The sequence below is a fragment of the Crocodylus porosus genome, unplaced genomic scaffold (assembly GCF_001723895.1).
Source record: "Crocodylus porosus isolate Cpor-Errol unplaced genomic scaffold, CroPor_comp1, whole genome shotgun sequence".
In the NCBI taxonomy this organism is placed as follows: domain Eukaryota; kingdom Metazoa; phylum Chordata; order Crocodylia; family Crocodylidae; genus Crocodylus; species Crocodylus porosus.
Genome location: NW_017728943.1, coordinates 22,300,512 through 22,313,540, shown reverse-complemented (window position 1 = coordinate 22,313,540; position 13,029 = coordinate 22,300,512). Strand labels below are relative to the sequence as shown.

General features: G+C 49.2%; 1 protein-coding gene across 1 annotated transcript in view; it reads left to right on the top strand.

Annotated features, from left to right (window-relative positions):
* The window catches only part of LOC109319422 (vinculin-like), a 43,517-nt gene extending 30,690 nt beyond the window's left edge, over window positions 1-12,827 (top strand). Inside the window, exon 8 of the mRNA XM_019548972.1 lies at window positions 12,611-12,827. Within this exon, the coding sequence (XP_019404517.1) occupies window positions 12,611-12,679 (69 nt within the window). The 3' untranslated portion in view covers window positions 12,680-12,827. The remainder of the gene's footprint in view (window positions 1-12,610) is intronic.
* Window positions 12,828-13,029: the final 202 nt, after the last annotated feature.

Genomic DNA, 13,029 nt, shown 5'->3' with positions numbered 1-13,029 from the left:
AAGCGTAAGTAAAATAAATCTTTTGTGAAAACATCACGCTGTGTTTAAATCATCCTGACTCCTGCTCACCGTTATCACCCACCTGCCCGGTCATAAATCCCCCTCCTCGTGCCAAGCCGGTCGTGCCGACCCAGGCTCGCAGGTCAAGAGTGCACCGGCGTATGGGGTGCGACACTATGGAGTTTACAGGGATGCAAATGCTACAGGAAAATGTTGTGCATAAGTTGCTGAGAGGCTAAAGCTGGCTGTGACCTCAGCAGAGGTCTGCAGTAGACCCAGAATCTAGTGTGCGTCAGGAAGAAGGGAGACTCCAAGCAGGAGGCATTCCTTGGGTGACATTTCAGTTGGCCATCAGTCCTCTAAGGTAGTGGTTCCCAAACTCTCACAGATAGCACACCACTAATTAAAAATGATACAACCTTTAGTACCACCAGCAAAGTTTTGGCATATAAAGTAATTATAATAAATCTGTTAACGTGTACCACTGACAGGTTGTCTGCATACCACTGGTGGTTTCTGTACCACAGATTGGGAACCACTGCTCGAAGGGGAAATGCCTGTGAGTACGAGGCCATGTAGTAGATTCAGCTAGAAACTTGCCACTCACTGGATCCCTGAGCCTGCTGTTAGGCAGCTCAGCCTGTGTCTACACTTGCATACCCAAGTATTTGCCTCTGGGTAGCAGTCCTTTCCAGCAGTTGGGCTTGTTCAACTATCTCCCTTGGGTGGGGGGTGAGTCTCTGGGGCCTGACTGGTGCAGAAAAGAAACCTAAGTCTTCCAATCATCTTCTACCCCTTCAAAACCCCTGGACCAAATCATTACCAGATGGGTGAGGAAAGGGAATCCCAAGTCCTCCTATCATCTTTTGCCCTTTCCAAACCACTGGGCTAGGTCACTGCCAGCCAGCCCGTCGCATCCTCCCCCGCGGAACCCTTCACCATCCCCAGTGAAGCACAGGCCTCAGCCTGGGGGACTACTGGACCCAAGGGACAGTGTTGGGGACCTCCCCCGGCACCCCCGGGACATCGGTGAAGCGACGAACTGGCCGAAGCTCCCGCCTTGGTCGTGGGGTGCGGTCTGGGGCACGACTCCATGAGGGCCCCGGCGGCTCAGGTTCCCTCTCACTGGAGGAGTCTGCCCCACTGGCAGGTCAAGGCATGGGGATGTTTTCTCCTTTGGTCTCGCCAAACGGGGCCCCACCAGCAGTCCCTGTCTCCCCTTCACCCTGAGGAGTGACAGGTCCTAAGCTTCTGTGAAAGTCAGCAGGGTACCACCAGTCACAGTCCGAGTCCTCTGGGGGAGCTGCAGGTACAACTGCCTGCTGGGTGGCACGAGGCCTCCTTCTACGGGGAGACCTAGGCCTCTCTTCTCGTGGTTCTCTCTCGAGCGGAGGGGGCCCCACCAATTCACCAATAGGCAGCAGGAGGTTCCAGTGGACCACGCGACTTTGACATGGTCCAGAATCAGGGGAGATTTCATATACTGGGAGGTCTCCCAGTTGTCGCACCACTGTATAGGGTTCAGCCTGCTACTGATCAGCGATTTTGTGTCTCCCAGTTAGCCCCAGGTTTCGCAGCAGCACCCGGTCTCCTTCTTGTAACCCTTGCTCAAGCACGCAAGCATCATCAAGCTGCTTATGGTGTTGCTGGTTTCTTCCAGCAGTTTTGGCTGCCAGTCGGTATGCACGACGGAGACAGTCCCTAAGCTGTTGTGCATATTGACCATGAGTCAAGTGTTGTTGGTAGACACGTTCTACCCCAAAGCACAAATCTATGGGTAACCGGGGCTCCCTCCTGAACATGAGTAAATACGGACTGACCCCCGTTGCATCATTCCTAGTGGAGTTGTAGGCATGCACCAGGTATGCGATATGCTAGCTCCATGAGGCCTTCTGTTTCTGCTGGAGGGTACCCAGCATATGCAAGACAGTGCGATTGAAGCGCTCAGGGTGGGGATCCCCTTGGGGGTGGTAGGGTGTAGTCCTTGATTTCTGTATGCCAGCCACTGTCAGTACTTCATGCAACAACCAGCTTTCAAAATCTCGCCCCTGATCGGAGTGGATTTTTGTGGGCAGCCCAAACACGGAGAAGTACTTTTCCCACAGGACTTTGCCAACTGTCCTTGCTGTTTGAACTCATGTAGGGAAGGCCTAGGCATATCGGGTGAAGTGGTCTGTCACAACCAGCACATTCCCCTTTCAGTGCCCCTCCCCTCCTAAGGCTAGGAAATCCATGCACACCAGCTCCATGGGTTTTGAGCTCTGGATGGCGTGTAGATAGGCAGGACTTAGAATTCCTTTTCCGCACCAGTCAGGCCCCAGACACTCCCCCTCCATGTCCCCTGATTGGCCCCTTGGGTCACCTGGAGGGGGATAAAAGGGGCAGCGTGGACTGACTCAGGGGACAGACCAGTGAGGGACAACAAGGAAAGAGCTTCATAGAGCTGGTTAGAGCTGAGGCCGCGGGGCAGGAGCAGTGCCCTGAAAGAGCAGGACCTGCAGGCAGCAGTGGGACCCTCAGCAGCATGGCATGTGGCCGGCAGGAGAGGCTCCCCACTAGGCTCCAGCATCCCCAAGAAGAGGCTGCAGCCAGCAGGAGAGGCTCCCCAGCTCCAGGAATGATCTGAGCAGCGACCTGAGGAGTTCCCAGCCCTGCTTCCAGCTCCTCCAATCAGAGGTCAGGCAGCTTGATGTAAGGCTGGGCTCCAGGAAGGTCAAGACCCCTAGCAGGATGAAGCAGGGACCCCTGTAGTGGCTGTGTGGTAGTGTTCCTGACTATCACTTGGGAGATCTAGGTTTAAGTCCCAGCTGAGGTGATTTGGGGTGAGTGAGCTAAGAAGAAGTAAACTTTCTTGCAGTGGGAAGGGGCCATTGTGTTCCCCCCTTTCTCCCCCTCCAGGTACCAAGGTCCTATATTTCCTTGTCATTTGACATTTTGCATTTTGTGCCCTTTGTATGTTTCAGTAACCCATATTTTTTGTTCTGCTGTTTGAGTTTCATATTTTGTTAACTCTGTTTTGTCAGTGATTGTAAGTGTCTAACCTTTGTTGAATCCTGCCCCCTTGGGGTGTTATAGTGTCCACTATACCCTCTGATTTATGCCTGTTATGTTCCCAGTATTAAAAGGTATATGGTTAAGTCCCCATTGGTGGTCTGGCTCTGCTCTAGAGAGGAGGAGAGTCCCTACACCTCCCACAGCACTTGTGCACCTGCTTTGATCCCTTCAACTGGAGAGGGGGTACCTCTTGGAGTACCGCTCGGGTTACATTTTGGGGGCTCGTCTGGGATTCCCATGTAGAGGGTGCTAGAATATTATTCAAGCACTGTGTACCCCTGTAGAGAGAGAGAGAGCCACCAGGAGACATGTCCATTGCCGACCAGTATACTGTACATTCTGGGAGTGATGGGACTGTGCAGGGGGGAGTGGGGCAAACTGCTGGTACTGAAGCTACCCCGGAATCAGTGAGGGTTTTCCAGCAGATTCTGTGGGAGGTGACCCATTCCTCCAGTGAACAGGCAGCCTATGAGAGACTCTGGAGTTTCTTGGGAACCTGCCAGTCCCTGCAGGGGAGAAAGGATTTGACTCTTGGCTCTCCCATGTTCAAGAGACTTTACTGACTTGGCAAATACCTGATGAGGATAAGTGACACTGTCTGCTGGAGGTCCTGAGGGAGCCTGCCTTTGGGGTTGTGAGGACTGCCAAACTCCAGAACCCTGCTATCACCACCCAGCAATGCATGCAGGTCCTTGAGGATGCTTTTGGCCAACCCACAGGGAGTGCAGGGGTGTACTACGAATTGCTGGGAACTTTCCAGCTCAAGGGTGAGACTCTTTCAGCATACGTCCTTCGCTTAGAGCTCATGCTACAACGCCTGATGACCCAAGGAGCACTTAGTGTCACTGACGCCAATCAGCTACGGCTCCAGCAAATTTGTATTGGGGCATGGTATAGCGTGGACTTACTCCAGAACCTCAACTTAGCGGGGAGCAGGAGCAGCCCACCTGACTTCAGTCACCTCCTCTGAGAGATTCATGAAGAGGAAGAGATATCCAGACTCTGAGAGACTATATGGATCCCAGAGGATGTTTCCCCCTGGAGAGGACCCATGGGTCGGGTGCTATCGGTGGCTCCCCATGAGTACACTTTGTTGGGAGTGGAGGAGGAGCCTGTTGCTCCAGCACTAGCAGCTGCCATGTCCAGAACTCCCCCCAGGGGTCAGCCCTTGCCCCATCCTCGTGCCTCGGGAGGACCTCAGCCCCATACCCGCTCTAGGGCCCCGGGGTTCTGCTATAGATGTGGGGAGCCAGGGCACATGGCTCGGGAGTGCACCCAGCCTGAGAACCCTGAATCGGTATTTGAAAGGTTAAAAGGGTGCTGGGCAGCAGGAAATGGGAAAGGGGCAGAGCAATGGAGTCAGCTCCACTCCAGACCCAGACAGACTCCCGCACATTACTCTCAGTAAATTCACTGCCAAAGGGGCTAGTGGGACCCCATGCAGAGGTCCCCGTGATGGTGAATGGTCGCCCGTGCCGGGCCATTCTAGACAGCGGGTCCCAGGTTACCATCCTATTTGAATCCTTCTATGAGGAACATCTGAGACACCTGCCTTTGCTTCCCCTTATGGGGTTGGGACTTTGAGGCTTAAGCCAGGAACAGTATCCTTACAGAGGTTATGTGAATGTGAGGCTAAAATTCCCTGCTCAAATAGCTGGGGTGGAAGAAGAAGTATCGACCATCACTCTAGTATGCCCTGATCCAGGGTGGATGAAAGGGGCCACTCTAATTGTAGGGACCAACTCCAGCCTTTTGCAGGTTCTTGCTTGGTACTGTAAACAACAGGCTGGCCCAGATTACCAACAACGGTTAATGATGCATGCCTTGTGCTCAGAGGCGTATGACCGATGGGAGCATAGAGAGATGGGTCACCCTGAGGTTGTGGGGACCCTGCACTTCTCTGGAGCAAAGCCCCAGTGAGTCCCTGCACAGGGCCAATGGGCTTTGCCTACTGTATGCAATTGGACTGAGAGGAATGGAAAGAATAAGCTGCTGGTGGTGGAGACCCCCACCAGGACAGAGAGACCTGGTGCACTGAGGGTCCCTGATGACATGATCGAGACAAAAGGACTCAACCAAGATCCGGTTACCATGATAGTGGTTAACCTAACCTTGAAAGATATTGTGGTCCACCTGGGACAGAAGGCAGCCTTGATAAAGGAAGCTGAAATGGTGAACCCTAAGCAGGAGGGAAACCCCCCTCCAACTGACCCTTCGAGGTTCTTTTTCAGGAATTCTCCAGTGCCTGAAGCCTGTAAAGCTCAGCTCAGGGAAAAACTCGGGGCTTGAGCCCGTGTTTTCTCCCTGTATGACTGGGATGTGGGGGAGGATAAGGGGGTGGAGCGACTAATGGAGAAGGTGGCTGGGGATATGCACATGACCCAAGTACTGGTTTATTTAGATGATATTATTGTTTTCGGAAAGACCCTGGAGGAACATGAAGAACGGCTACTCTGGGTATTCGATTGGCTGGAAACTGCTGGACTTAAGTTGGCCATTGAAAAATGTAAGTTCTGCCAGGCCTCTGTGAAGTACGTAGGACATATTGTATCACAGGAAGGGGTCAGCACTGATCCAGAGAAGGTAAGTGCTGTGACTACCTGGCCTCGACCCAAGAACTTTAGGGAATTGAAAAGGTTCCTGAGATTTGCGGGTTTCTATCGGCGATTCATTAAAGACTATGCTAAAGTAACCGGACCTTTAAATGCCCTAACTCGTGGACACCAGGTGGGAAGGTTGCCCTGCGAGAAGGGATGAAACAGTGGCTTAAATGGGCTTCCTGTGACACAAAGCCCCACAGAGCCTTTTGGTTCCCAATGGGACTCACGATGTGAAGATGCCTTTCAGGAGGTGATTTGGTGGTTGACGCAGGCACCTGTGCTGGCATATGCTGATCCCAGCTGCTCTTTTATTTTGCACACAGATGCTAGCCTGTCAGGACTGGGGGCTGTACTGTACCAGGAACACGATGGACAACAGCAACCAGTGGCTTTTGCCAGCAGGCAATTGTCACCCAGCGAGACACGCTACCCGGTACATAAGCTTGAATTCCTGGCCCTCAAGTGGGCTGTCACTGAGAAATTCTGGGACTATCTGTATGGGACTACCTTCCAGGTGTGGACAGACAATAATCCCCTTACCTATGTGCTCACCAGCACTAAGTTGGATGTGACTGGCCAATGCTGGATCATGACACTAGCCAACTACACCTTCAGCCTGCACTATCGAGCGGGACAAAAGAACGTGGATGCTGATGCCCTGTCTCGACAACTCCCCAGCAACCCCGGGAGTGTTTGGAGCCCCGAGACAGTGAGGACCATTTGTGACCTGCAGATACAAGACCCTGTGGGGACAAGGGAAAGTACCGTTTGCATGGCTTAGGTGTTGGGGTTGCCCCCTGAGGGGATCCCAGAGGCCTGGGTTCAGTACACCATGCTGACTCCCTCTTTGTTGCCCCAGGTCATGGCCACAGAATGGCAGACGGCGCAAGAACAGGACCCAGATGTGCGAGAGGTGCTGCGTGTCCGGAGATCAGGGAATACCCACCCCGTGACCCTTAATAATACTACCCCAGCAGCCCACCTCCTGTTGAGGGAGTGGGAAAGTCTTCGCTTGTTTGATGGAGTGCTACATCGGGAGGTGCAGGACCCAGAAGGATGGAAATATTGGCAGCTGGTCCTCCCTCGGAAGTATAAGGCCCTTGCGTTATGGGCCTTGCATGATGACTTTGGACACGGGGGGGGGTGAGTTTCTGGGGCCTGATTGATGTGGAAAGGGAATCCCAAGTCCTCCTATCATCTTTTGCCCTTTCAAAACCCCTGGGCTAGGTCACTGCCAGCCAGCCTGTCACAGTTGTTAAGGTCGGAAGGGACCTGAGCAGATCATGAAGTCTGACCCCCTGCCCTGGGCAGAAATGAATACTGGGATCAAATGACCCCTTAAGCCTCCATGGGGTCTGACAGGCAGGATGCTGACAGGGGCTGCTGGAACCTTCTCTGAGCGGGGGAGAAGCAGGAAGCTCATAGGACCACAGCAAGGAGGCTACACCTGAGAAGCAGGCTAAACAAGAAGGCAGGTGGAGTCCTTGGAGGGGTGGAGATCTGCAGAGAAACAAGGTTGTGGTTGTAATGGCACCGCCAAGCTGCCCACCTGTTGAACTCTGGGAGCTTGTCCAGGTCCAGCAGGGCAGAGTGGGTTGTTATCCAGCCCATACTGAACTCCGAGATCAACTCCCCCAGCGTCCACCCACCCCCGGTTACCTGCAAAATGACCTAATGGGGGGTGTTATGTGCAAGGTGCCTCTGACAGAGAACAGGCATCACTACTACTCATTGCTAGCCTCGAGCCAGGAACAGGGGTTGCCCTGGAGGGAAATCATCTTCAGGACCCACTGCTCTGTGCTGAGATGGCCAGGAACTCGGTCAACTAGGCAGCAGACTCCATTTCAATGGCACCAAAACCCAGACCCCATCACTACTCTAATGCATAATCCATCCCCCCTTGAGGAGACTTCAGAACAGGTAGCAGCAATTTACCTGCAAAGGCCCTTTCAGGCCAGCTGATGAGATCCCCTGCCCTGACTTCCTCCAAACAGAGCTGGGAGTTCTGTAGCATTACCAGACTAGATCCCAACCAGCCCCTGAGGCAGCCCCCACTGCCCAGACAGAGCCCAGTCTGCACCTGGTACTTTGTAGCCCCCATCTTGCCATGCCCTATTCCTATGCTGCACAGCTTCCCATACCTGCTCATATAGGTGCCCTGCGCTTTGTAGCTTCCCAGCCCCTGCCCAATGCTCACGACTCTCATCATCATGGGGGCTCCAGGTGGCCCATGGTTGGCAGGAATCCCCACACCAAGCTGCATGGAACCCCTCCAACACCCCCAAACTGTGTGAACTCCCATGCCAATCTGCCTATGAAAGGAAAAATGCCACAGATTTATTTTAAATTTTTAGCTTTTTTTAATGCAGTGATTTTATATATATGTGTGTGTGTGTGTGTGTGTATGTATGTGCAGTATAAAACAAATAAATAGCTCTTAAATAAATAAATACCTATAAGAAAATAAATGTTTTAAAAATAAGAAATACAAATTAAAAAAAGAAAATATTTAAAAAAAATAAAGAGCCTGTACCTTAAAGAGAAAAAAACACCCATCCACCCATTATAAAACATTAAAAAATCACATTATAAAAATACAATATAAAATATAAACATAAATACAAAATACTTAAAATATGTATATATACATTATAAAAATATATCTATTCTATCTATATTATATCCATTATGCTCTATATATTATTCTACCTCTGTTCTAATCTATTCTTCTAATCTAATCTAATCTAATCTTCTTCGTCTTCTACCATCTAATCTTTTTATTCTTCATTCCTGTCCTTCCTCAATTTCTGCTCTTCTCAGAGTCCTGCAAGGGAAGAAAGAAGATGGGTTTTGGCCCATACTCCCAAAACCACTTTACTGGCTTCCCTCTACAGAATATAAAATCTCCTGTGGGAGACTTCTATCCTTACCTAAAAATCACACTTGTAGCACAGGGGGTGGGTCTAGGAAGCAGCATTTCCCTTGTGAGGGGGTTCTGGAAGGCAATTCTTAGAAACCTGAAAGTTATCAAGAAATATTAAAGTGCTAAGAAGAGGTGCCACACACCCTCAATTGCAAACTTGCCATTTGCTGCTGCTGGCCTCTGTTTTCTAATGGTGGTCCGTGGTGATGGGTGTGGAGGTGGGGTGGAGGGACCTTGTAAAATATTGGTGGTGGTGTATGGACCACCACCACTGCAGCATACCAAATTACAGTAGGCACTGCGGGTGGGGAGTTTGAGGTTCGTCCTTCCATTTTATTTCTTCTGTTTATGGACTGCATTTCTCAACAGCCCCCACTGTAGCATCTTGGACCAGTTTCCATGGAGACCCCTGAGGCAGCTGCACTGTGATGCCATAGATACCGGCCCAGATGTGTGCAGCTGTGTGCATGGTTCTGTGCACTTTTGGGGTGGCTATAGCCCCTCCTGTTGGGACCCAGAGGCCTTCAGGCCTGGGTATGACCCTTGTACTCAGCTCAAGCTGCATGCTTAGCTTGAACTGTGTTCAAGACCTGCACTCAGTGAAAGGAGAAGATGGAAAAATACTGTCCCTGACTTAAAATGAATTAGGAAGTTAGCTAACTAAATTGAACCTGGGCAAAAGAGGAACAGTCAAAGTAAAACCTACCCCGACCTAAGAATGAAAAGAGTTCCTCAGAATAGAAAATTCCAGTTACAGGTAACCATATTTGGCAAACAGAAGCAAGATTATTAATATGCATTAGAAGGAAGGCTTAAATTAATTTTATGTAATAAAAATATATGGTATAAAAAAAGAAGTGAGAGAGCGTACCCTTCAGAACACTCCTGAAGAAGCCTGAAGAGATCCTGTCACCAATCCGAGATCCTGTCTTGACATCAGACATGGGAACCAGGATCCCTGGACAAGACATCATGGCCTGATCAACAGTGAAGTTGCATTCATAATGTTATGGGGTGGTGAGAGTCTGCTTTTTTATTAGCTACAAATCTAAAATTTTTAAACTGCTACTGCTACTGCTACTTCACCTTGAATTAAAATTGTGTCTGTTATGGTTCAATAAACTTGCTTTTAGTTTAGAACAACCATGCCTTACTCTTCTTGCCTGGTATAAGACCCATTATAGCATCAAAGGGACGCAACAAATTGGTGGAGAATGTGGGCGGCCGGGTGATGGGTGTGAACTGTGGATGTAGGTTCCCCCATGTTGTTTGGACTGTGGATGTAGGTTCAGAAACATGGCATGATTATTTTTGCCCTGTGAAGGGATGCAGGTCAGATAATGTCATTCTGGAAGATCTAAAACAGGTGTTTTCAAGTCACGACTGTGGATGTAGGTGGTCAGATGATTGTGGCTGGAGGTCATCTTTTTAGCCTTTGACAAGGTCTTCCCCCAGGCATAACTGTGGATGTAGGTCATCAGGCAACCATGGATGTAGGTTGTCTGTTTAGCTTTTTAGATAAAACTGAGGTAGTTTGTTTATCAGTTCCCAGGGTCTGACTGCAGAAGTAAGTCATTTTGGTCTTGGAAAGGGATAACTGAGACACTGGCAAATTATAGTAGCTAGTCCTTCTTGGTGACTCTGGTGGAAACTTACTGAAGTCTGGGGAGAGACGGAGCGAAGCCGCACTGACAGCTGATCTCAGTGAAAGTGAAACCGCAGCATCTGGAGCTGCTGCAGATGAAGATCAAAGAAAAAAACCACAGCGGAGCTGGGAATGGCTCTTGTGTCCACCTAGGCATGGCTGATTGGCTGGGCAGGTGCCTGGCACCCAGAGAAAAGGTCCGGCTGGAAGGAAGCTGGGGTGACTGGAAACGGTGTCCCTGGCTGGCACAGTGGGGCCAGAGTAAATGAACAATCCAGTGGTGGAGATTTAGTGGCTCCCTCAGAAGGGAAGCACCGAGGGAATGCTGGGCCAGCGAGGTCCCGAGGAGTTGCTAACAAAGCCAGTGTGGATTGAGGGTGGCAGCCGCAGTGACTGGGACACTGGTGAAGACGATGAGGGAGGGACTCTGACCCAGGTGACAGGCGCCAGGTACCGAACTCAGGGAGCAAACGACATATCAAGGGGGGCTGGATGGCAGGAGTAGTTTGGCTCCGCCTAAACTGAGAGTGAAAGAGAGGCCGCAGAAAGCGCTTGGTGTGAGTACCATCACTAGCTAATGACCACAGCCCCTAAGAAACTGAGCCAAAAGCGGGGCCCAAGTACTGGCCCTGACGAACAACATCGCAGTTGGTGTTAGAGGAGGTGGAGCCCTGAGAAGATACAACCATGAGGACAGCCGAGGGAAAGTACCAGGGGAGGCGGGACCAGACATTGTCCTCCCGAAAGAAACCAACTTATCATCAAAGATGTGGCAGGAGAGACCCCTGGGTAACTAACCTGAGGACGCTCCCAATAGCCTGGCCATGCAGCCCAAGAAGCTACGGCTAGGTTCATGAAGAACCCAAACACCCAATGCTTGGGGGAAAGCCATGGGAGGCTACAGTGACTAGGGTCACACCCTTTTGGTAAGAATGACCACCCCAGACCAGTACCCTTCTGCTGGTGGGGACTAGACACTGGTAGAGAAATGGGTCCAAGAAAAAGGTACCTGTCCCTGGAGTTTGAGTACCTTTCAAGGACATGACATCTTAAAGTAGGCTTTTAAGGCATGCAATGTTTTGGTTACTGACACCAAGCCAAAAGAAAGCAGGAGTCATATGGGCTCTCTGGAAGGTTGCAAAGTATTATGGAAATTTAGTCCAGCATCAAAATCTAGAGCTAAAAATTTATTGTGGAAGAAGGAGCAGCTCAAGAAAAGTGTTGATAAATGCTGTAACTGTAAAAGCACTACAGGCTGCTACAGCCTTACAAGACACATTGGCAGTAAAGCTGCCAAGAAAACGAAACCACTACATTGTGGGTAATTTGGTTTATTCATGTAAAAAATGTATGAATCCAAAGGATTTTTCAGCACTTCTCCCTCATATAAAGGGTAAATTAGTGACCCTCCTAGTGTTAAAACTGTTCTTCCCCAAAAAAGTGCAGTTTCATAAAAAAAGACAGCAGCCATGGGAAATTATGCAGGGAGCTAAACATAGCTATAAAATTGGGAAGAAGGCTCTAAAGACTAACTAGGAGGGGAATCAATGCAAACCCTCAGCTCCCCCGTGGAAAGAGCAAACTTGTCTGGCACCCTCAGTTTAGCCTTTGTTGTCATTGACACCCATTAAGTATAACTGGTAAACGGTTTCTGTGTAAGTCAAAATTTGACATAAAGGATGGTTGTGGCAAGGCAAACAATGTTAATTAATATGAGTACCTCATTTTTAATTGTATCTAATGAAAAAAATAAAAGTAAATTGGATAAATATGGTTTGCACAAATAAATTTGGTAAGCTTACAGCAAGCTGGTAAGATAATTCAATTTAATAAAAAGAACTTGTCAGGCATCTGGAATTAAGAATCCCCAGAGCTTGGGACAACTGAAATGGGCAAACCACACTTTAAAAATTGGCTCTAAGAAAAGTAGTAAGCCAACAAGGCAGAGATTGAAATGTTACATAGTCTTTGATTCTCAGGGCTTTGTAAAAAACAACAGTTGCCCTTGAGATTACTCCTCACCAAGCCATGACTGGCAGAAAAAAATACAAATGCCCAGACTTTAAAGGTAAAATGCAATCAGATGGACGGGCATTTTGGGCCACTTGAAAAACCTGTCAAACTAAAAGTTGGTTACCTGGTCATGTACCAGGCTTACTAGAAAAAAACCCATGTATTGTGTTCCATCAGGGCTGGACCTGCCAGAATTGTAAATAAGGCTACTTCTACTGTATATCAAATTAAAATATAGTCAAAGGGAAAGGAAATCAAATTAAAATGGGTCCACACATCACAATCAAAGGCTTGAAAAGGGGGCAAATCCTAATAATAATAACCAGATGTTTAGCAAGGTATCTGCCTTGGCAGTTTCTTAATTTTGTTTTGCAGGTTAAAAATGCATTTCCCATGGAACATTCAACAAAAGAAATATCCATGGGATTCCAACAACTGAGTTAGTAAAATCCTTGTTATAATATGAAAAGGAAAAAAAACAAACAAACCCCTCAAACATTTCACTTGGAAACTCCATTTGGTCCTCCTCACTCATTCCACCTGGATTCCATGAAGCCAGGTCAAACGGTTATAAATTACTGCAAGACCATTTCAGGCTGGACATAAGGAAGAATTTCTTTACTGTCTGAGCTCCTAAGGTCTGGAATAACCTGCCATTGGAGGTGGTTGAAGCACCCACATTGAACACCTTCAAGAAAAATTTGGATGCTTATCTTGCTGAGATCCTATGATCCCTGCTGACTTCCTGCCCCTTGGGCAGGGGGCTGGACTTGATGATCTTTTGAGGTCCCTTC